At 39.2% G+C, this 26498-nt stretch overlaps 1 protein-coding gene across 4 annotated transcripts in view; it reads right to left on the bottom strand.

Moving 5' to 3' along the window:
* Positions 1-26498, bottom strand: part of LOC129268565 (fibrillin-2-like) — a 115666-nt gene that overhangs the window by 28117 nt on the left and 61051 nt on the right. For all 4 annotated transcript variants that reach the window (XM_064104933.1, XM_064104934.1, XM_064104935.1 and 1 more), the window contains 15 exons: positions 26301-26437; positions 24070-24246; positions 22216-22401; positions 21230-21454; positions 16178-16430; positions 15398-15595; positions 13268-13384; positions 8252-8457; positions 6378-6462; positions 4671-4877; positions 3724-3837; positions 2719-2967; positions 2075-2266; positions 1318-1502; positions 490-676 (listed from right to left, as the gene is read on the bottom strand). In XM_064104933.1, coding sequence (XP_063961003.1) covers positions 490-676; positions 1318-1502; positions 2075-2266; positions 2719-2967; positions 3724-3837; positions 4671-4877; positions 6378-6462; positions 8252-8457; positions 13268-13384; positions 15398-15595; positions 16178-16430; positions 21230-21454; positions 22216-22401; positions 24070-24246; positions 26301-26437 — 2718 coding nt within the window. The remainder of the gene's footprint in view (positions 1-489; positions 677-1317; positions 1503-2074; positions 2267-2718; positions 2968-3723; positions 3838-4670; positions 4878-6377; positions 6463-8251; positions 8458-13267; positions 13385-15397; positions 15596-16177; positions 16431-21229; positions 21455-22215; positions 22402-24069; positions 24247-26300; positions 26438-26498) is intronic.

Here is a 26498-nt window from a genome sequence, read left to right as displayed (position 1 = left end):
CATCTACCGTCCAAGTTTGGTTGAAAAGTGACTTACGGATGAGGAGTTAGGTGTCATAAGAGAATCTTGCATGTAAACTTTAACGTTGACCTGAAAATGACCTTTGACCTTACCATGTGACCTCCGACTGCAGCATAACATGCAGGCCCCCAAGTGCATCTACCATCCAAGTTTTGTTGAAAAAGTGACTTATGGTTGCGGAGTTATGTGTCATAAGGTTTGTGACAGACGGACGGACGGACAATGGACGACATTAGGATCCCTAAGTCTCACCTTCACCTCTGGTGGGCGAGACAAAAATGACATTCTAACCAATTTGTGTATTGGAGCATTGTGTAAGAGTCATCTATTCCCGACATCACCAATGCAGCCAATTTGAAGTCCATACAGAAATAATCACCTTTTCACAACTTTTGAAAATTAATAACTTTCTTATTGTTACAATGTAGTCCGATATTGTTCAAAATTCTGGATTCTCCTATAACTCACCGAAGCAGTTACTCCCGTTGCCTGTCAGTTGAGGTGGGCAGGGCCCGCATCTGTATTCTTCATCCGAAGATGGAGGCTCATCATAGCAGATAACTCCCTCATAACAAGGCCCGCTGCCCTCACATGCATCATAGTCTACGTCACAGTGGTCACCTGACCACCCATCAGTGCAGTTGCACGTAACCACCTGTAATGGCATTACAAACATGTAAAAAATGTGCTTTTATGCTCTTTTAATGTAAATGCTTTGAGCAAACTTAAATGAAAAAGTGCAGAAAAATCCAACTAAGTATTCTTTAGGTATGGTCAATGATTGGTCAAGAATATTATACCTGCAGATGAATTACAGATTTGATTGTGCATGTTGTGGGTGATAACATTACGATAATTGTTTGAGACAAATAGACAAGTTGTTGAAATTTGGAACAAAAAGACAAGTTAGTTGAAACTTGGCAACTCGGCCAGTTCTACATTAGAAGACAAAATGACGAGTTTTTGCGACTCAGCTTATTGACTTGTTTAAGGTAAGAGAAGACAATTTGTTTGGGAAAAGACAAGAAGAAGACGAGTTGAAACTTGGAAAGAAGACTTGTTTGGGACTAGTAGAAAAAATAGTCAAGTTTTCGTGTTCCACAAGAACTGTCTTCATCTTGTCATCTTTTCCCAAACAAAATTGACTCGCCCAGTTCTTATAGCTCGTCATCCTGTCTTCTTGTTCTACACAAGAACTCACATTCTTGTCCACTATCTCAATGTCTGGATGACACAATCTTCAGTACAAATTTATCCAAAAATAATAGTTCCTTCTCATATGTTGGTTATACTTACAGCAAAGCCATTAGCATTGAGGTCCTGTTCCTCGGCCTGGCTCTCAAAGTCGCACTCTCCATCATTCTCGCAGTGGCAGATGAGGACCTTGTACGACAAAGAGGTCTCCGCACCTCGGTTGTCCATGGCAATGATCTCAATGGAGGAGACGTTCAGGTCAGTAGGTATCCAGGTGAATATGCCATCTATGGAAGTGGTAGAGAGAGAGGGTGGGGTGGGGACGAAAGTGAGAGATATTAAAGGGGAGAACGAGAAAGAAAGAGGAAACAGCATAGAAACGGACAGAGTTAGAGAGGGACAAACAGACAGAGAGGGTGGGAGAGAGCGACTCGACATAGAAAAGGGAAAAGGGTGAGAAATAACGGCAAAAGGGAGATGACAGATACAAAAAGGAAGACAAAAGAGAGAGGGAAAGAGAAGGTCGAAAGATAATAATAATAATAATAATATAGGGTATTTATATTGCGCACATATCCACCTTGTTAGGTGCTCAAGGCGCTCCTATATTACCCGGCTAAGCTAGGCGTTCATAGCGCACACAGCTTTTTAAGGAATTACTTCCTTAACGATAACGATAAGATGGGGATAAAAGTAAAGAGAGAGAGAGTATGCGTAATCATTCAAACTTCATTTCACTTCTGTAACTATGATGCATATTTTGATCTGTCATTAAAACTCAAAACCATTATTTAGGCAATTGAAGGAAAGTAAGTAACAATAAAACATGCACTCGCACCCGCACCCTTGAAAATCTCACCTGAGCTGATATTGGCGCCATCTGGAGTTGTATTGTTGAAAGTGAAATATACGTCATCATCATCGTTAGGGTCCTGTGCAGTAATATCTAAGGTAATGTTCACGCCCACTTGCACAAAGAGAACATCATCCTCTTGAAGTCCATCTGTTTCTGTCAGCTCTGTCACGCTTGTTATATTCGGAGGGAAATTATCTATACAATATAAAAAAAATCCAATACATATCATGCTTGTCTTTACAAAAATCAGAAATGTTACTTATTTGCATTTTTTTTATTTAAACCATTTTGATTCGATCTTGGAGACATAACCTTTAGGTCCTGTGATTATCAGGGATTGATATTTCAATGCTGTCATTGCTATTTGCTTTTTTTTATTCCCATAGGAAAAAAAAGCTCTTATAAAAATACAATTGGAAGTATGCATGTAAAGTAAAATTACAGCTGGTAGCCAATTTTTAGTTGGAAGTATAATGCTGCTGCTGGTGTTACATGTAGTTCAATGTGAAACAATCATTAAACATAATCATATCAATAAATATACATGTAATGCAATAGGTATAACAAATTACAAAACAATGTAAGATAACAAGAAATTATGATAATATTCATTATTTGGGGTTATTGATAGCAATGACCTATCTCACCAAGGTTTAGGAGTTCGTTATCGAGTTGGTTCCCGGTGTCCATCGTCTGTCTTCCCAAATCAGGGTTGACGGCGAGAAAATCGAAGAGGCACGCTTCGTCATCCCCGCAAGTCTCCCGGGCCTCTCTAGTCCTGTCTGGGTCGAGGGCGAGCAGGGCGTCTAAGAACATTGGTGTGTAGTTTCTCGGGTTGTAGTAACTCCAGTCCCTAATACCGTATTCAAACAGCGACTCGTCCTCCGTTATCATCCCTTTAGGAGTAAAACAAGGGCTCTGTTCAGTTAGATAAGTTGGTTTAATGGTTGTTTCGATTTGTGATAGGTGGCCATTGGTATAAGGTCTACCACTATCATCATCATCGTCTTCGTCAAAATCATCGTCATCATTAACACTATTATCATGATCATCATCACTCGTATAATAATCATTATCACGGTTGCTGTCGTCACAGTCGTCACCATCATCATTATCGTCATTGTCTTCATCATCATTATCGTCGTTACCATCATCAGCATCATTATCATAATTGTCCTCCTCATCACCATTATCGTCATCATCATCGCCATAATTATTACCAACATTAGCAATATTATTATTTTTCATGGCTGTCGTCATTACTATCCTCCCTCCCATCACAGCCACCACCACCATCTTTCTCATTTTCAGCATGATCATTATACAAGAATGATAATAATTTAGGATTTGTATAGTGCACGTATCCACCATGTTAGGTGCTCAAGGTGCTCCTTTATTACCCTGGCTAAGCTAATCTATATCGATTCCAGTGCTCACAGCTTATTGAGGAATTACTTCCTGCCGGACCCATTTACCTCATCTGAAGGAAAACACGCTGTGGCTGGGAATGGAACCCACATCCCTAAGATGAAAAGATGAGAGTCTTAAACACTAGAACACGATGCCCCCCTAATGATCATCATCAGCATCACCATTATCATCAACTGCTTGATAATTAAATATACATGTGCAAATAAAACCTGTTAACTCACATGATTGTCCAAATTGAAATATTTCTTCTTCTGTTAAATTTCTCCCGGGTTGATCGGTAAGTAAAGTTCCATTCCGTAAAAGAAAATCATCCGATTTGTTTCCATTGACATTACCTGATAAAGATGTAAATAAAGGAGCGTATAATGCGAAAATATCAGCTTAATATGCTTGATAAAACGTTTAGAAAAAAAATTTGTTGTATCGTTCATAAGACAAGATGATTATCTTTATAGTACTATCATTAAATATATATATGCTTGCCATGTATACCGGTACAGGATATATACTGTACCTCATTTGCAAACGACCGAAGCCGAGTCGACGTTGGCCATGGCGGTCCGACGACTCATCTAATGCAACAGTATTTTTTATGCTAATGATTTCGTCCTCCTATTGGTTCTAATTAACATCCTTACCTAATTCAACATTCCTTCTTTGGAAACCTATGAATGGAGAGATTATGGCAGAGACGTAGCGAACCATTGCATACGTTACGCGAAGAACTCGCCTCCGACCGTGAATCGCCCGCAAGAGCCTGCGATCAAATGACGAGCATCATTAAAGAATTTCTCTCCTCGCACGAAGAGTTCGTTACAAAAGAAGAAAGACGATCATGTTGTGCGGACCCCGAAAACCCTTAATAAAGTGACGGGGAAAACCCGTAAAATTCACAAGGTAATATAAATGCACAAAAGATTTAATACCAGAAGAAAACTATATCAGCAAAACTATAAGGAATTCTAAAAAACAATGCTGTGCGGCTACCTTTGACAAAGCGGAAAGTCATTTCCGCACTCTTTCGTTTTGGAAAAATAAGACTGTGTCTATCCCCACGTACTGCAAAGCCATTGGATCGTATCCCCAAGACGAATCTTTCGACCTCCCATCTATCAAATAAAAATATGTAAACGGTATCTTATCCCATGTATCCAACAAGATGCCTTACCAAGCAGACCCCTCCCTGTTGCGTTCTCAGAATACTCAGGCGGGACCATGACACCTATATCCAAGATTCCATTCTTAAAGGTCACTGTGAAGGACGTACTTGAATAGCCTTCTGGTTGAAAGAGAGCCGTGACCTTGATCGCATCCTCAGATTCGGTCTCATTATCCGAGGATAAGATGAAAGTCGGATCCTCTGAGTCATATCCATCTAGAAATGAACATAGAGAGATTAATAATTTGGCATTTGTAGTAGGGTACATATCACCTAATTTTGATTTATGTTTTCGATTTAATTTGGGGGTATAGTCTTAAAGTTATATTCATTATGTTATTGCTTTGATCAGCTGTAGTACCAGCTAAAGCTCCGTTAATACTTGAACGCATTGCACTTCCCGCATAGTTTTTGCATGGGCACGCACTCATGCTTGCGGATAGATGCGTGCCAAAATTTTTAACATGTTAAAAATTTTGGCACGCATTACAATTCGTCAACTATGCGCAACCAAGTAGTGCCACTGTGTGGCGTCGAAGTAAAAATTTTGTGGCACAAAAAAATAGTAGGCACACCCCCGGGGTAGTGGCACCCAGTTCACAATTAGTTCATGACCGGGTCGTGCATACTTTGCGCATAGGCCTAGCATACTTTACACATAGTTTGCAAATGATATGCGCAAAATTGTGAGTTCAGACCACGTGATCAGTGCAAGTGGTCCTAATCAACGAACGTAGAGGGCGTCAACACCAGAACGTTGGAATATTTCAATTTGTGCTAAAAACATCACAGAATAGGGTGTCAAGAATATTTGCTGAAAGCCCCTTGGGACAGTGCGTGAACTATGCGCAAGCAATGCGGAAACATGTCACAACTGCCGTGAACGTGTCGGGACAATGCCTGAACTGATACAGCCAAGTTGTGCCATAAAGTGTTCCGCACTGGCACGCATCAATGCGGGGCAGCTTGGGCACCAAAATGCGTGCAAGTGCCCACTGGGCATTATAACCACCATCACCACATCACCATTATAATCACCAACACGACCATCTCACCACTACCAGCATCAAGGCCATTATCATCATCATCACCATCTTTATCATCATCATCATCTTCATTGCCATCATCATCATCATCATCACCACCAGTTTCATCATTATCATAATAATCACCATCCCCATCATCACCCCAACCACCACCATCATCATGATGATCATCATCATTGTCATCATCCTCACCATCCTCGTCATCATCCCCATTATATCATTTGTACTGTTTCAGACCGTCAATCAGTTATTTTCAGAGCTTCTATCAAAAGAACAGTTATTGTCAGTCTTGATGTACAGTATTACTTCATGTTAGACTTTAATGTTTAGGAAATCTGACACACTAATGGAGGAACCATTAACTGCATGGTTAGACAGCATCCTCACTTTCTGGTTCATTATTACCTTTCAGCGGCATCATTACCAGTTTACCACCACCACCACCGGCAACCACCACCACCATCATCATTATGATTGTCATCACATTTATCAAACTACAATACTTTATGACGTCTGTCATATTAATGGAGGAACCATTAAATAGATCGTGAGCTGTCATCATCATCACAACTATCAGCATTGTCATCTTTATCTTTATCATCATCATCATCTTTATCCTAATCTATTTAATCATCATCATCATCATTGTTACTCATTATTCTATGCTTACCATTTAGGAAATCCGTCATATTAATGGAGGAACCATTAACAAGAATACTCATTTCTGTCCTGTTGTCGTTCAGCTGGAACTCAACCTGATCAATATTAATGAAAACAGTGCGATTACAAATCCACGTTGTACAGTTCTCAAGACGCCATGAAATAAAAAAAAAGAATGCAAAGTTACATTGTACAATCATACTTATAAATCAACTGTAAGATATATACATGTACATGTAGCTAAGCTTTGTGTAGCATGGAATTGGGGCAATTTCCGTGCTTTACACCTTAATAAGATCGGTTTTGGATAACCATAAACTAATGAAAATTCCTTTTAAAATTCACGTTATCATTAACAATTCTCACATTTTATGCACCACTGAAAAGGTCATACCCAGACCTGCCAACCTCTGGAAATTAAAAATTATATTATGTGATAATAAAAAGTGTATTTTCCCCAAAAAAACTGTATTTTATTTCTAAAAAATGCGTGGAACGCGTAATGAGGTGGGAATTGTCCTCCCCTCCCATGGTAGGGACTTTTTTTTTAAGCTGGAAAGGGGGCCATTTCTTGCATGTTTTGTCATTTCCTCCTCACATGCCAATCAAAAAAAAAAAAAATCATACAATAAAAATACGAGGTTCAATTAGACCATTGACCTTAAAATAACCTTTGACCTTAATTAATCAGAAACTCATGCAAAATTATCAGTGATAATTGATTACTCTAAGGTTCAAGTTTCATGAACCACATCCATATAGATCTACAGAAATCTAAAGGTCTAAGTTAGACTTAGAGTCTAATTTTTTTACTTTCAAAAACTTAATAAAGATTTGTGAAAATTGTTCAGATATTCTGAGGAGTGAATCAAGTAGAGACTCTACTGGCTTGTGCTCCACATCATCAGAGCACTCCATCCTTCTTTCGTTTTCACTGTTCACTCTCATCTGGGTTAAAAAAAAATCAGAACACATTGAGCAAAACATCAGCTTACGCGTAGCTAACGCTAGACTCCATTGTGCACAACATGGCCGCGGAGCCAGTGCAGTGCAGCAGCGCGATCATCAGGGCAGGCTGCAGCCAGCATGGCACTAGCAGTCACAGCTGTGCCTAATCCGCTGGGCTGTGAGTTTGCATTTTGACAACTTACTTACCACCGCTGCTCATTTTCCTTTTGGATGGTCCAGAGTAAGAATCGCCTCTGTTACTCTCTTATTTTTTGGGTATGAATCCATTATCCGAGGTGAAAATATTCAAGCAAACACCGCCATGAAATGCACCACACAAAGCCAGGGCTTCGCCCGTTCAACCACCGAAGTCTTATCTACTTAAATGCATACTGTGCGTGCCTCGATCACCATTATCCGCCATCTTGCTATCCCACAATGCATAGCCATATACATAATGTTGGAACAACAATTACAGCAGCCACATGTTTTCATATGACACAAAATGAGGGCAGACCGTTTATTCGCGGCATCAGGGACTGAGAGGGCGATTAGTATGTGAGAGTGCGGAAGTGCCGATTTATGCCAGTGCCACTGAGCTTCGAAATCGCTTTATAGTATGGAACGCCAAAATCGCAAATATATATTTTTTCAGCGTAAAAAAAAAATATTTTTTACGATTTTCCAGGTAAAAATATATATTTTATTATATATTAAAAATATATAAAAAATATATTTTTACCTGAAAAATCGTATTAAATAGAGAAAAATCGTAAGCATGTATTTTAACTAAACTCGAACTGAATACCGGAATATCGTACTGGTTGGCAGGTCTGCATACCAAATTTGGCGACATCAAATTCATCCTTGACTTCTCACGTTTGTTCTTGTATTTGAATATTAAACTGTATGAAATGAATTCCGCACTCCTCCTACCTTTGTGATATTTTGAGTAGCAGCGAACCCTATGAAGACCGTTCCGTGTTCAACAGGTTCACTGTTGTTAAAAGCCTTGCCAGTTCTTGATTGTAAAACGAATGGATCACCGTGATTGTAAGACATCGTAATGTATTCACCAAGGCCGTTGAAGGTGTATTTCCTACCATCCAGAGTATTGATATGCGGATCACCCCAAAACCATCCTGAAAAAAAATTTTAACAAAAATTTTGAAAGAAATGTACAAAAAACAGGAATCTTGTATTTGCTTACTGTCTAGATTTTTCTTTTGACTTATATTAAGCAGTTAAGCCATATAAAAAATCAGTATTAATATCATGATAGTTGTTGCTTTCATTATTTTAGTTGAAGGAGTGGAGAAAGTGATTATATGGGGGTGGCAGCATTTCCTCAACATTTTCTGTCCGACAAATTGCCAAATCTGACGACATTCCAGATTTTGATTGGCTGAGAAGCAAGATTACTATAGAAAAAGTCGGATAAAACGTCCGACAAGTTCTTTCATAAAAATGCTCCATGCAGCGGCAAGACAGAAACTAGGTTGAAGATACTCTATAAAGCCCTTAGAGCGGTCGTTCAGATGTACAAAGTGTTTTGTAAAGCTGGATTGCAACAACGACAAGAACAATATGTAATACTAACAATAATTATGATAAAATGATAATACATGTAGAACTAATAATGACAATAATATTAATAACAATACAATAAAGATAATGAAGTTAATCACGAAAACTGTGATCTAATATAAATTTCCCATTTTTATAAACCCATAGCACTTAATACATCGGAACGACGCCTCTAAGCGCTTTACAAATCATTCTTCCAGTCATCTGACCCTGGCCTGCCCAAACACAAAGTATGCACTTTCTTCACTCCTTGGGGAGCATTCCAAGAGTTTAAAAGACTCATTTGCTCGGCGTACTACATCTAATACTACCGTAAAAGTGGAAATTTTCGCGCATTTCGCGCGGCGTGTATTTAGCGCGAAATAAAAACGCAAAAATATATTTGTGCCTAAACGACGTTCATATCGGCGCACTTTGGTAAGCGCGCTTGCTTTGATGCATCACACGTCACGTAGACCTACCTTTAGCCTTACACAGTGCTTCAACAACATCAGCATGCTTTGTTATTTCAAGCCACTTTCCAAACGAAAGGAGGAATGTCTTGGGCTTTCTGATCAAACTAGTGTTCCTGGTATTGATCCAGTGCGGAATGCTAATGATAGCATCGCGAATGCCATATCGGAGCCAGCCACTGGATCGTCGTGTGACAGCTCTAGCTCTCCTGCAAACAAGGGGGAAAAGCGAGGGCCGTACGGCGTTTACCCGAGTGAAATACGCGCAAAGATCGGGAGGTATGCGGCTGAAATTGGAGTCAACGCTGCTGCAAGGAGATTTAGTAAGGAATTGAACAGATCGGTAAATGAAAGCACCGTAAGGGGCATGAAGAAGGCGTACCTTGTGCAGTTGAATCAGGGAGTTGATGTGGACGCTGGATCAATTACCGACCTGCCAGAAAAGTGTAGAGGACAGCCCGTACTCCTTGGCGATGAAAGTGACAAGAAAGGAAGTTTGTGACAGCCCTGAGGGACAGTGGTGGTCCAATTTCTACATCTATTGTCATTGCGGCCACAAAGGATCTGCTCAGAAAGTGCGAGCCCCCACTTCTGAAGGATTTTGGTGGTCCAGTAAACCTAGAAAAAACTTGGGCCCGTTCACTCCTCCAGCGAAAGAACTTCACAAAGAGGAAGGGCACCAAGGCTGCCAAGCACCATCCAGATGATTTTGAAACATTTGGCGGCAAGTTTCATCGGCGTATTGGACGTCGGGTGAGAAAGTTTAATATTCCGGATGGACTGGCCATCAACTGGGACCAAACGGCTGTGGAGGTCATTTCGTGCAGCAACTGGACCATGAATGAAAAGGGGGGAAAGCAAGTAGAGATCAAAGGTATCGACGACAAACGCCAAAACACAGCGCTGCTTGCATGTACCCTCAGTGGCGAGATGTTACCCCCTCAGATAATCTATCAAGGAACGACGGACAGATGCCATCCTAACGTTGAGTTTCCGGATGATTGGGACATACGGCATTCGCCTTCTCACTGGAGCACGTACCACAAGCACCATGGTTCGGTATGTTGAGCAGATCATAGCCCCGTACGTACGACGTATTCAACAGGAACAAGGAACCACTTCGCCCCCTCTTCTCATCTTTGATGCGTTTGCTGCCTATTGCACAGAAGAAGTGGTAAAGGCTCTTGAAGATCTTGGCTCCCACCCCCCTGTGCTGTGTCTTCATTCCTGCACGATGCACTGACGAGTTTCAGCCTCTTGATGCCCGGGGGGGGGGGGGGGGCACTCAGTATATAATGCATGGTGGGTATGTGCCGTGGAGGGGACCCTTATTTTTACACTCGAATTTCTGTTCCAAGGCATAGCATTTTTGTCTCATTGAGAAAAAGAACAAAGAAAGCCGCTCCAAAGCATAGCGTTTTCTTCTTATCGAGAAAAAGGAAAAAGAAAAAATCCATTCTAAAGCTTTAATTTTCAGGTTAATTAGACTTATAAAGGAAATATTAATTGAAAATGTGGGGATTCAGGAGATGGCTTAAAATAAATAAAATGTAGTTAGAGTCTCGGTACTACTCGTAGTGCCTTTTAAGGAGGCAATGAAAAAGGAAATCACAAAAAACTAGAGATGCTCGGCGGGTCGCGCGGCCGAGCACATGTATCCCCGAACCCACCACGTCATCCGTCATTGCGATATATAGAGCTCACAAAGAAATTTGACAAATAAATACAATTATCATGGCGACAATGACCCTGCCCACATTTTGCCTGTGGGTACCAAAGTTGATGACAATAATATGACGTAGCAGCGTGACTCTGCAGAACCTAAAGTATTGTCCAGTATCACCTGTTGGGGAATACAACTATAGAGTAATCTGGATATACTTTGTAAACCTTAACCCTAAGACCCCCCACAAAAATGATAGGCATCTTCGCTTCACCTTCTAATATTGCTTCTGTGTGCCAACTGTTATGGCAAACTGGAAAAAAAGCAGAAGTTACAGGTTTTACCAAATTTTCCACAAAAATATGGTTACTATGGCAACCATGTCTCCACCATTCCAAAATCATTAGGCGGTTTGCTTTACCATAATTGACCTTCATGACAAATTTGAAGATAATTGGAGAAGAAATGCAGCCAGTAGAGTACTCACAAGGAAATCTCTGCTATTTCCACAAAAACTCTGGTTACCATGGCAACGATGTCTCCGCCCACACCAAAATCAATCAGCGGCTTTGCTTAATGGACCTTCATGCCACATTTGAAGACGATCGGAGAAGAAATGCAGCTGGTAGAGCGCTCACAAGGACATCTCTGCTATTTCCACAAAAACTCTGGTTACCATGGCACCAATCTCTTCGCCCACACCAAAATCAATAGGCGGCTTCGCTTTACCATAATGGACCTTCATGCCACATTTGAAGACGATCGGAGAAGAAATGCAGCTGGTAGAGCGCTCACAAGGACATCTCTGCTATTTCCACAAAAACTCTGGTTACCATGGCACCAATCTCTTCGCCCACACCAAAATCAATAGGCGGCTTCGCTTTACCATAATGGACCTTCATGCCACATTTGAAGATGATCGGAGAAGAAATGCAGCTGGTAGAGCGCTCACAAGGACATCTCTGCTATTTCCATAAAAACTCTTGTTACCATGGCACCAATCTCTTCGCCCACACCAAAATCAATAGGCGGCTTCGCTTTACCATAATGGACCTTCATGCCACATTTGAAGATGATCGGAGAAGAAATGCAGCTGGTTGAGTGCTCACAATGACATCTATTCCACAAAAACTCTTGTTACCATGGCAACGATGTCTCCGCTCACACCAAAATCAATCGGCGGCTTTACTTAATGGACCTTCATGCCACATTTGAAGACGATCGGAGAAGAAATGCAGCTGGTAGAGCGCTCACAAGGACATCTCTTCTATTTCCATAAAAACTCTTGTTACCATGGCACCAATCTCTTCGCCCACACCAAAATCAAAAGGCGGCTTCGCTTTACCATAATGGACCTTCATGCCACATTCAAAGATGATCGTAGAAGAAATGCAGCTGGTAGAGCGCTCACAAGGACATCTACTTTATGCTATTTCCACAAAAACTCTTGTTACCTTAGCAACGATATCTCCGCCCACACCAAAATCAATAGGCGGCTTTGCTATACCATACTCAACCTTCATGCCAAATTTGAAGATGATCGAAGAAGAAATGCAGCTCACAAGGAAATCTCTGCCGCCGCGGCGGACACGTCGCGACGAGGCCAAATCCATAGTATCATTCGAACTCTGTTCGTAGGATACAATAAGATCAACATATCGCTATTACGCTAACATAGATACTTTTTTTGAATTACAGAAGGGAGTTCACTTTCATACATGTACGAATTACGAGTAGAAGAAAAATAAAGTCTGTGCACATGTGTACTCATTCCAGTTTTTTTACTGAATGTAAACAAAACATCGCTTACACGTACGTGCATAGTGCATGCAGAACAAGCTCATGAAAATTTATGTATTAATTCTGTATTTTCCATGCATATTTTACTGTGAATTTTTTTTTTACATCTTCCAAAGCAAGGTTGTTGGGTTATGAGCGACATTTACTAGTATTCTTTTTTTTTCACATTTTATAGTCCAGCAGCATTCATGAAATTCTGTAGTTTAGACTTCGTGGAGTGTATTAGTATTGCCGCTACTGGCCAGTACCGTGGCAGTGGTGAAATGATGGAATTGATCGTCCAATGGTCCCGACAGCCCGCAAAATAAAAAAAACACGAAATTCATTTTACTCCGCCGAGTGCGAAAAATTAATATACTAATTAATTTCCACTTTTACAGTATGCTATCTCATCTGATAATATAATATCATTGTTAATCACTATTTCAGTTCAGTGACATTCATTCTTACCCAACCATGGTGGTCTGTAACCGAAGCAATGAGCCCGTGGACGACGTTGCTCATAAAGTCTGCAGAAATTTCCACCAGCAAGTCCGCAACAGTAGAAGCGTGGTAAGACATCTCTCTCTATACATTGTAAAAATAACAATAAAATACTGATTAACTAATACAATTCATAATGGTTAGTCGCGTGCATTTGAGTGTCCAAAAGTCCACACACACAGCTTCAACACAGGGAACAGTGGTTTTCATGAACGTAATATTGCAGAAATCCGGATATATCTTTATAACTATTAATAATCTCACACCAGATTGATAATAGTGTGAAAATTTTATTCAATTCCATTAATTTGATGTAAATATTATTACAATTAATTAATTATTTACGTCTCGCTGTTCATTTGAAAGTGTCCATGTTCACAACTCTTGCTATGGCAAACGGTCTGAAACCACCCATATTTTTGAGACACTGGCACCTTTGTTTTCCCACTGGAATATCCCTAAGGGTCAGAAAGGTTGAGATTGATTGTCATCTCAATGCTAAAAAGATTACCTACAGTTTGATGTATAATACTTTATGACTGGTATAATGGTTACATCTTATTTTTCTCCAAAACTTTGAGATCGAGCAGGCAGAACATGGCATATTTCTGTGTACAACATCACATGACTAACGTGTGATAGTTTCCGTTCCCAGACCCTTTTTGTTTGAAACAATTAATACAGTCCAAACAAACTTAATTATAGCATGTAATGTTGAAAGTAACAATGTTCTTGTACTATAAAGCTTTGCCTACTGATACTTATAATATAGCGACATTTAATTTGAGGAAGCAAATATCGAGTCCGGAATTGATTTTGATCTGCAATAGGGTCTGCGTAAGTATACTATATACTAGCAGGCTAGCATCAACTGCTACGTAAACCAAATGAGTGAACATGACCGAAACTAACCATTATGAGATGATTAGATAAAACAGGTGGTATGCTCAGGAAGTCTCGCCTGCATTACGTGATTCGATATAGCAGCAGTGCTGACTTTGAAAACAATTAATTATTCACAAAGAAAACACTCATATCATGATAAAATACTATGTCCATTGACTCAACATGACCTTTGACCATGATCATGTGACCTACGACATGTGCAAAACAACCATTCATACTTGATTAACCTTATGTCCATGTTTCATGAACTACATGTGTAGATCCATGAACTTTCCAAATTATGATGCCAATTCAACAAATACCCCCAACACGCCCAAAGTAAATTGACCATAAATGATCTTTGATTTTGGTCATGTGACCTGAAACACAAACAAGCTATTCAGGGATACATGGTTACTCTTATGTCCCAAGTTTCGTGAACTACATCTACAAACTTTTACAGTTAGATGTATGATGAAATTCCACAAATACCAGCCCGCAACATTATCAAAGTTTGTCGACCCTAAGTAACCTTTGACCTTGGTCATTTGACCTGAAACTCATGCAAGATGCTCAGGGATACTTAATTGCTCTTATGTCTAGGTTTAATGAACTAGATCCATATAATTTTAAAGTTATGATGACAATTCCACAAATACCCCCAACATGGTCAAAGTTCATTGACCTTAAGGGACCTATGACCTTGGTAATGTGACCTGAAATTCAGGCAGGATCTTCAGTGATACACTATCACCTTCATGTCTAAGTTATATGAACTAGGTCCATATACTTTTGAAGTTTTGACGACATTAAAAAAACTTAACCTTCGTTAAGATTTTGATATTGATTCCCCTAACATGGTCTAAGTTCATTGACCCTAAATGACATTTGACCTGAAACTCAGGCAGGATGTTCAGTAATACTTGATTACCCATATTTCCAAGTTTCATGAACTAGGTCCATATACATTTATGATGACATTTCAAAAACTTAACCTTGGTTAAGATTTCAATGTTGACAACGCCGCCGTCTCCGCCGCCGGTTACATTTTGACATTTTTACACATCTCCCAGAATACCTGCAGGTGCTGCCTATGGAGAATTACACACAAAACATTCCAAGGACTGGGAATCGAACCCACGGCAATCTAAAATGCGAGGGTCTGCTCCACCAGACCACAACACTTGGCATATACTGTACATGCAAACTCACCTATCCATGCATAATAGTAACTAAGGGAGTAATAGAAGAATGAGAAGAATCTAGCATTCGGTGGCATGACTGCTTGGTAGTGGCTGGACTGCCAAAGACTTCTATAGCCCCTGATCAAAGCAGAGAACCCATAGGTACATCTGTATCCACCTCCAAATCTGGGCCATCGAGGCTGGTAACAGGTAGTCCCTCTACTGTCTGTTAATATGGCATAAGATATGATAAAATACAAATGAATCATAGTGATATTAGCATCCTGATTAAGACTGCGGTATTGCACTTTGTCATCCAGGCTAACATACATGTATATAAAAAAAAAAAAATATTTTGAGGGCAGGCCAACTTTTCTATAGGACACATTTCTTTATTAGAGCACCTGGTAGAAAATCAAATGAGCACATTGTACAAATAAAAAAGTAAGGGGCCATGAAACCGTGGGCTTGATGGCATTTCATCAATGTAAGCCCTGTTCTAGTTTAGCATCCGGTCCATTTTTATGTTAACAGGGTTCAGATTGTGAATTTGCATATGGTAAAGCTTGAGATCAAGAAAATGGCTAATATTAGAATAAGGGATGTTGTTGGATGCAGCTAAACTGCGCTTATGCTGCGTCTACTAATGACATGATCGTCCAGGATGTTCTGGTAGAATCGTATACGATAACTCTCAAGTCTGAGGAATATGATATCTTACAAGAAGGAATATGACAAGACCCACTTATAACAAAGGAATGTCTTCATTACAAGAAACAGATGCACTGAAAGAAAATACATTGCTCACCTGAATAATAACTAGGAAGTCCCGCATAGCCGTAACCATAGCCGTAACCGTAGCCATAACCGTAGCCGTAGATTGGGTAGTTGCAGCGAGTATACCTTCGATCGATCCGGGCCTGCCAGCGAGTACAGGGGCATGGCTCTGCCCACGGTGCCCAGGATAGCCTGCTCAGATCATCGCTGTACCAATCTTGACAGTATCGGCGTGGGTTGATGTACCAGTCAGGGTTCGAATCAAGACGGTAGATGTCTCGGCCCTGTTTAGTAAGAGATAATAATGATAATATCAATTATATTTGATTTATAATGCCCTACATTCACTCTGTAGAATGTAAAGGCGGAATGAAAGAGGGAGAGAAGGAGAGAGAGATAAATAAAGAAAAGTATATGTCATGAAAACTAAAGAAGGAGTAGGCCTATTTGCCAATTAGGAATATGAAGCATTGAATAAACGCAAACTGAAGTGCATTCTCGGATTTCCAGGGGCAGTTATTCCAGAGAACAGGGCCCGCGTGAGCAAAAGCCTGTACAAGTACCCATGGCCTACTACTACAACACGTATTACTACTACTATTACTATACTACTAATACTAATACTACTACTACTACTACTACTTTACTACTACTACTACTACTACTACTACTACTACTACTACTACTACTATTACTACTACTACTACTACTACTACTACTATTACTACTACTACTACTACTAATACACGTATTACTACTACTATTACTATACTACTACTACTACTACTACTACTACTACTACTATACTACTACTACTACTACTACATGATTACTACTACTATTACTATACTACTACTATTACTACTACTACTACCACCACTACTACCAGTACAACTACTACCACTAAAGAAAAGTATATGTCAAACTAAAGAAGGAGTAGGCCTATTTGTCAATTAGGAATATGAAGCATTGCATAAACGTTTAAATGTGCAAACTGAAGTGCATTCTCGGATTACCAGGGGAAATCATTCCAGATAACAGGGCCAGCGTAAGCAAAAGCCTGTACAAGTACCTATGCCTTTGCAGATCTTGGAGCAACTATAGTTAGACGAACGGGTGAATCTGACCTTGCTGACTAAGGATAGTATTATGAAAATCGTAATTTGAAAACGAGTCGTATAGAAAATATTATCTTCAGAATCACTGAGCATAATTATCACAATGATTTACACGATCATGTTATCACTCACAACTATCGCCTGTTACCACTGATGTAGCTGCAACTACCGCTGTTCCCCGTACTTCTCCTATTTACTACTACTACTGGTACTATCATAATTACTACTACCTCTACTACTACTGCTACTACTACTACCACCACCACTACACTGTTTTCGATTTTTATTGAACAGAAAATGTTGAGGTTAAAACAATAAGCTTTTACTATTAATATGAAGGTGTGAGGAAGTGTACTATTTCCATGAATTTCCCCACGTAAACATCATTAATTGAGCATTGCAAATATAAATACATTGCACACACCGCTTGCACAAATAATCATGATAATAGCATGGAGTTATCTGTAATAGCTTTATGATAATAGTGTAAAACTTTTCTTGACATTATCGTAGTAAGTCACGTAATTGACATAATGTAATTGATACTGTATTGATAAATATGCCCGTGGGGTTTTACAATCGAACCTTGATCTTATTGCTTGTGGAGTGAAAACGGAATGTCATTACTCATCAAAATCATGGTCATTAAAGTTGATATAAGGAAATAAATATCCATAAATTTGGTATATAAGCAAAACATACATCTTTTATAACCTGTTCATCGACAGATTACATCACAAAAATCTTCTGGCTTCTTGATATCCTCAATTGAAATGCCCCCAAATAGTCCCTTCCATGAGCATGAAAACTCCGCATCGAAAATGGGCCAATTAGTGTGACGCCACATCAAGCCTTTGTTCACCGGCTGTGCACCCCACTTTGCACAGAAAACAATGCAAGAGCTACATATATGTATAGAAACTTTGTAATGTTTTTCTTAAAAAGGTTGAAGTTATATGACCCGAAACCCTATGCATGATGGTTCATTTCATGTTTGTAGTTCACACTATGAATATTTGCTGACTTATTTGTGAGATACTTGTGCTTACAATGGGCTACTTGATGTTTTTACCAAGTATTTTTTTTCTTTCTTGCTGACTGGCGAGACTGCCCACGTTTACTCTAGATCCGGTCGCTTTTATTTTTTTAGTGGTAGCACACGTGGCTGTGTGCAAGCTCCATACGCACACAGGTGCATTGTTTACGTGGAAGATTATAGAATGTTGGGGATTTGGTCTCCTATAATTTTCCTTTCCCTTGTCCTGTTTATGCCCTTGACATGATGATCCACATCTTAATCATTTATTGGTATAAAAATTACATGTAGGTCAGCCTGGGGTAAGTTGAAATCACTCTCATAGTTCACTATTATGCTTTTCACACTGCACTTTTTTCCCTTAACCCCAGGAAATGGGTGGGGCTAAGGGGGGGTCTTAGCCCCACCAATTTCCCGGGGTTATGCTTAGCCCACTTTGTTTTCACACTACGTTTTAGCAAAGTGGGCTAGCACGGTAAATAGTACGGTACTATCTGGCCCTGCAAAAAAGCAGGGTTAGCCGGCTTATTGTGGTGCTAGCACCGCAATTGCAGTGCTAAGCAAAAGTGGGGCTAAGCATTAGCCAATCACATACTGTAAGTCGAAATTGCACGTTAATCGCGCTCTGTATGGTAAAATCATCAATATTTATGAGCTGTGTGATTGCCCGTGGTTAAGGCGTTAACCCCGGCTAAGCAAGTAGTACGGGGTTAAGAAAGACAGTGTGAATCGAAAAAAAGATAGTATGGGGTTAAGGATAGTATGGGGTTAAGGAAATGCAGTGTGAAAAGCATATATAAGTAGAAATATATATTCACATGTATTCAGCGAAGTTTGTGCAAAGCAAGCCATCACTATTCGCTAGCGATTCTACAAAAGACATTCCAGTCTGTAATTAGCCGCATCACTTGCAGAAGAAAATGACACTGATTCACAAAAACGTCATCGGCTTAGACAGGGAAACTTGGCTAAAACTCAAGCTAATTGGCTTATTATGAGGGTTATTTTCAAAATAGAGTATCAAGCTTGTCATATGATTTTTTAGGCAGTCACGCACAATTAAAAGAACAATATGATCACAGTTCAGTCATCAGTTCACTAGACACTGTAGCCCTTCTTCCCAAATCCCTCATACACTGTATGTACTTTTTCATAAACATTTCTAACCTTGTTTTCCATTTTATTCCATCAGCTAATCGTTAATAATCTTTGTGATGATTTACAAAGAAATATCCATTGCATAATATTTTTTTCCATGGGCCCATTCTTCCTCTGAATGAAACAAAAATGTTAAAATAACCATGTACGCTTCCAGGGCAAAATATGAGCTCTGCTGTTGGGAGAGAACATGTACAGTGTACGTGGGTTTGTACTGTGCTTGTACAATAATCAGAAACACAATACCACTGCGTGACGTCACATGAACGGGGCCTTTCTCCTTGAGTGGAATTGTTTCCAGCTCTCAGATTTGGGTGGCGTTTTATTGGTTAAATTCTGTATTTTCTTTTTGATTTGATACTTGGATGGAGTTAGATACTATTCTATGGGTTGAAATCTTTCTATTGATGATAAAATCTCAGTTTGTGATCATGTTCTTATGTCTACTTTAAGCAATTCTTGGGCTGTTGTGTAATTTAGAATAACATCCAGTCAAAATTGTACTACACTGTAGGTATGATTGATAATAAAGCTGGCATGAGATGCAGCACGACTTTATAAGCCTATGCGAATATGTACTTGGGGTCCATACATTGATGACCAAAATTTGTAGAATTTAGTTCTTGTTGTTGACAAGCATCTGATCGCAAAATTCAAAAAACATTTTTTGTAGGCCTATTATTTTCATAACTTTTAGTGTTCTATAAAATGTATGAAATCCCCCTTTGTTTTTTAAACGCTGCAAATTAAGGGCATATCATATGGTATAAGAACATATTCCCGTTGTGCATAAATTAGTGCAAAGGGTATGGAATGGCGCTTTTTCATATCAAATATTTCTTTAATGATTACTGATCAATGTCTCAATAAGGGTCTGGGCCGGTGGGCCCAAAGACTTTCACAGCAACCTACATGTTGCATTTTATTTATATATAACTGATCTAGGATATATATTTTATGTCCTTGATAATCGTTAGGTTGTCACATACCATTTCAAAGGGATTCAAACGGACTTAAACGGATTTTCAGATAAAGTTTTTTTGTCTTTAAGATTATTTAGGAGGGTTAATGAAATTGATATTTCATGCTGTGATATCAACATAATGGCTACAGGCCACAGCACAGTGAGCACACCTTACATGTATACCTGGTCCATGATCCGATTTTGGAACAAATCACATTTCGCTCATTTTCTGAAAAGTATCTTTCTATTTGAGCTTCATATTAACTGAGAGAATACTAATATAACCATTTTGGATGATAAGCCCAAATTAGTTTCAAATTGTAGCCAATCATACAACTGCTATGGCGTCATTACAGCTAGATATTAAATTCGCTTTTAATCTAATAAGGATGATAGCATAGTCACTGATTTGAACATAATTATGTATTTATACAATGACTTAGAACATTACACAGTAAGATATTCCATGATTCAATATTAACATCAAATTGTATTACCTTTTATCCAAAGTCGGGTCACAGACTAATCATAAGGTGTGCGGTGAAATCGAATGAGACAGTAAAGATCTCTGCCATTTTATGAACTTTTAACATTCAAAAGTCTAGATCAAAACAGATCCCCAACTACTTCAAGATATTTGTAAACTAAGAGGGGCACACACAATTATAAAAACATTGATGAATGGAAGGATGAGTATACATCATATCAAGAAATCATTTTGTATTAACATGAACAATAGATGTTGCAGTTGCTGACTTTCCATAGACGGAACCCTAAAATGTGAGAAAGTAGGAACCTATATCTTACCAGAAGACCAGTGTTGCCAACCCTAAGATCAGGACGATAGCTTTCCTGCAGTACAGCTAGAGAGTTTCCTTCATAGACGTTATACCAATCATGCTTGGTGCTGAAACCGATTCTAGCCGGTACTGACTTAGAGAATGGATTCCAGTTGAAACTGCTTCCCTGGTACATCGTCAGAACACCACTTCTTCTTCCGTCAGTGAAGAGAACAGCTTGGTAGGTAACAGTCTAAGGGGGCGTTGCAAGAAAACGATGTGCAATCAATTGCAATGATTATGTTGCAATTACATGTAATAGATTATCATTATTATTATTATAAAGTCTCATTTATCCAGGGTAGCCTCATCAGTGACGTACACTGTTCTCCCAGAGGGCCCTGCTACATTTAAACACATACAAAAGAAAAAAAAAACAAAGGACAACAAAATTAGAACGATACAAACAGGATAAAGTTTAGCGGGATGCGTCTTATAACCTGGGTAAAGATCTACGGTTTCTCCAATAGGATGAAATAAATGATTGCAAGGTTGCAGCCCTTCTTACTAGATCAACATTAGCTGTAGCAAATCAGGTTACACTCCTTTTTTGCAGGAAGCATACTCAGTATATCAAGCACAAATCTTTAACGACACTTGATATTCTACAGAAGATGAGAATGATTCATTATAGGATTTCGTCCAGTAGGCCTAACAGTCGAAGAACAGTGTGAGGAACGTTGGGGCACAATATGAGCTACATGTAATATCTCAGAGCCAAAATAAAGAGAGTTCGGCCAACCCGGTTTCAAAGGGTAACCAACATAGCGCGATTTCTTCTGAATAATGGGCTTGCCTAACATAGCATTAGCGCCATGTTGGTAACTCATTGAATTCGGGTTGTCCCATAGAGCTAGAGGTCCATGGTTGGCCGAACTACCTCTATTTATGTCTCTGTAGCAACTCAAAGCCATTAATGACCCTGTTGCAACTTAATTTTTTTTTTCATTTTACCTCCTGTCCTGCCACTGATCCCTGAGGTTGCACATTTTGCCATGTGACCTTGCAGATGAAGTTGATTCCATTGATGAACCGGAAGGACTCCAATCCTGCTGGAAGTGACAGAGATGCATACAGTCTTTCTTGTACCGCTGCGAGAAGAGCAGCTGAATTTCCGTACCCCCTGTTGATGTCGTATACCTACATGTACCAAACAATGGGAATTGTAATGTAATAATAACATTAACAACTAGAACTATCACTGAAGATGATTAAAACCCCTGCCGTATGCTGTTACCATGGCAACAGTTTTCAACACATGGAAAAATATACCTACATGTACTGTAGCACATCTTTACCTCAAGACCAATGTGTGAGCCGAATTTCATACGAATTGGTAGAGAACTAATGAAGTAGTACAAACTGCAGATTTTACCTAATTTGGGGCATATAATATGTTATTACCATGGCAACTCAATTTCCGAAACATACAAAATATGTGTCATAGACACCTTTACCTCGAAATCAATGCGTGACCAAAATTACATGAGAATTGATTGAAAATTGATGAAATAATTCAAACCGCAAGATTTTCACCATATAATATGTAGTTACCATGGCAACATGATTTCTGACACACACACATTATCATATCTTGCACATCTTTACCTGAAGACCAATGTGTGTGCCAAATTTCATGAGAATTGCCTTCAAACTGAGGAAGTAGTTTGAACTACAAGATTTTTACCTTATATTTTGCAATAATATACCATTACCATGGCAACACAATTTCCAACAAAAACGAAAAATGAGTATTGCACATCTTTACCCCAACAAAAATATGTGTGCGAGGTTTCATGAGAATTTGTTAAGAATTGAGGAAGTGGTTCGATGAGCAAGATTTGCAACAGACCGTCTGACCGTACTCGGATTCCTATATACCCCCTTCAAACTTTGTTTGGCGGGGGTATAATAACAATAAAAATCGATGATAATAATACTGTAAAGAAATTATCACGGTAATGGTTGCAATAACAATATTAAATCTAATGCTAATAATTAGGTAATGAAAACAATAGAAATTACATTATAATCATAATAATAGTTGTATTAAATTGGCCTAATACAATACATGTAGTTATAAGAATAACAATCATAACAAAAAAATATTGATTTAATAATAATTGGTTATGCATATGTTTTAGAGTAACGAAGTGTGACATCATCAATTTTCTCTTTTTGCATGTCAGCATTTGTTATATAACTCATAAAGATTCTTGTAATTTGATTGGTTGAAAGCCATTCAATACTTGATCCATTTTATACTTGATCCATTTTGTGCTGCATGCAAATTTTATTTTCCATTCCACGGCAACCGTGTATTTTTCATTTTTCCATTGCACGGTTGAGCTCTCTCTCTCAGTGTGTACCACTAGGCATGTGTGTGTGTTTGCGCGCATCGAAGTAAGCGCATCAACAAAAGGGCTGACTGAGCGCACTCAGATTCATGAAAATAAGGTATCAGGGCTGTCACGTTTTCAAACTTTGCTTTTGTGATGACCCTTGCAACCATCCTATTCATTGTGTAACAGCAAATACCGCTTAAATTTGTTTGTATATGTATGACATATTTGATGATTTAGATAAAAAATTATTTGTTCAGTAACAAATTTCAGATATACATTTTCTTGTCCAGATTTTTGTTATGAAAAATGTTGCAAAAACCAACAAATAAAATTAAAAATGAAACAAGAGATTCTTGGACTACCGTGGCTCATGATAGATAATTCTTATAGCGAAAGGGTGATGTACTTTTACAGGTTTTAACTACATGGGTACTAGTTCGAAAGATGTACCTGAATAACTTACCTGATAATAGATCCTTGGATTACCGCGGTAAAGGTCGACCGGTGCACCAAATACCGCAATAGATGGATCGCGGTAGTAGATATCAAAAAGGTTATATAACGACGGGTTGATGTACTTGAACAGTTGATAGCTGCGCGGATAGTAGTTTGAAAAATGAATCATGCCCGTTGATGTACACTGTAATGATGAGATGAACCAGAAGAATAATACCGTCATGTTTCGTTATCGAAATTGTGCTTTACTTGACCCTCTTACAGTTTATATGCAATATTCTCGTACAAGGTTTAGTATTCAGATGGATTGATAAATTGTGATGGGTCATTGATCGTGGTACTTGCATTTTACCTGTTAATTCTACTAAGGGTTGCGTTGCATTCCTCAAGTGCAACGTCATTGGTGGAGCCACACTCATAAGCCCAGGATCTGTAGGTGCCATACCCCGTTCTGTGTAAAAATATGACCAGGAATAAGGTCTTATCTGAACCAGATAAATGTGGGTACATATTCTGGACTATTTTAGTTTTACCCGAATGGGGGGGGGGGGGGGTGTGGCACATCAGACCAGGTTTGTGGGAGCTCCCCAAGCTACTCCACCCCCCCCCCCCCCCCGGACTCAGATTCAAGTGACTGGACTGAAACCTGGTACCATCACACCGTTATGCAATGACTATTTGTTTTACATGTATATTATACATGTATGATTTCCGAAGACATGACGAAAATCTCCATTGGTAGACTTCTAACCCCCTTTAGACATCCACCAGTTCTCTTCTCCAGGCTTGCCAAATCTAAATCTTCCAGGTAAGTTTGCTGATTATCTAAACAATTGTTTCTTGACCTCGGTCCAAACTCAGCAATGCACAGTCCTGGGGGCATGCGCGATGTCAATGAGAGTGTACGCATATGAACTGAATGTTTGTATACATACTGTACAAGGTTAGTGCATGCATTGTCTATGGGCCTGCCATGGTGTTCAGTGTGTACAGGTACACATGAAAGAACTGCGTATTCCATCCTTTTTTATTCTCTCTTGTAGTTTTATTATTTCTGGGTCGATTTTCTTCGTTCGAAATTGAAAACAAATCAACGTTGGATTTCTTAATACAATATGCTTTTGAAAACTTGATTAGATATCAAATACAATAATTTGATACTAAAAGGCCTACTATTCTGTCTACAGGCAGAGCTTCTCTTACATAATATCACAGCTGTTGTTTATGGTTTAACCCCGGTCTTGCCCCTGCGGAGGAGAAACGTTACATAAGAGGGATTATCGGGCGATTCAGGGTTGAAAGCACTTGGGAATGAAATATGGTTTCTCCAACGAGGATTTTGTTATGGGGGTATAGGATCGTAGCAAATCCATTAGCTGCGGCGGCGAATTCTGCAATGAGGGTTTGACGTAATGAGATTTAGATGTACCTATATTCTTGTATGTAACATAATATACAAATGATGCACAGATGTGAGTGGATTGGTAGGTTTTGTGAGCATAAGGTAACTATGGAACTGTTTTCTAGAATGGTGGAATTTTTTGGCGAAAAATCAATTTTTGTACAACTATGCATAAATAATTACCGATACATGGCAAATTTACCAGATGCATGAACATTCTAAAATGAAATGCAGAGCCTTGATGACCAGGGACGACATCAACATGTATGCCTTACTACTTGATAGTATGCTAGCATATACCAGAACTATACTTCAAATGCCAGATTCAGCTTTGCATTGGCTAAAGCCATAGACCTCCAGTAGCTATGTGCATGCGTGCCCGGCCCGCCCCGGGACAAGAGGCAGAGCCTATGCCATTCTAAACTGCGCGCCTGCTGCTTGGGACAGCAGCGTCTAGCTAGCATACCATGCCTATGCACCAATCCCACAGTCGGGGCAGTAGATCGTACAGTACTCGAGTAGGCTATATAGACCTAGTGACTAGTCCATTGTTATTACAGTAATTATTTGTACTTACAGATTCTTTTGCATCCTTTACTTGATTACAGTTGGCCTAGATCTTCTTCGAAGAATACCGGTATATTTTTTACGTAAACAAGCACAACGGTATATGCGCTATGACACCACAATTACCTTCATGCGTGATAGCATGTTTACAACGAATATATCGTGAGCTATATTGTTGTGATCATCGGTTGTCTGCTAAGTAAAATTCAATGCATGGCAATTGACCATTCAGATTGCAGGGATTTCGATACCCATTCTATAATACTCACTGTTATGTAGGTGTATAGTTGACCATTGCTGATAGGAAACCCTGTATCTAGTCTTACAGTAAACCACGCTAGAAAGCCGTATTGAACATATCCTAGTGACCGGTCAAGCCCAGAGCCATAATCGATGTAAATACGCTCTAAACAGTAAATTAAGAAAATAAAGCAAATAATCAGCAGATGCAAGTGATGAAACAACTA

Source organism: Lytechinus pictus, chromosome 9 (genome assembly GCF_037042905.1).
Source record: "Lytechinus pictus isolate F3 Inbred chromosome 9, Lp3.0, whole genome shotgun sequence".
Classification (NCBI taxonomy): domain Eukaryota; kingdom Metazoa; phylum Echinodermata; class Echinoidea; order Temnopleuroida; family Toxopneustidae; genus Lytechinus; species Lytechinus pictus.
The sequence above is the reverse complement of the archived record's forward strand: the minus strand, read 5'-3'. Positions and strand labels throughout refer to the sequence as shown.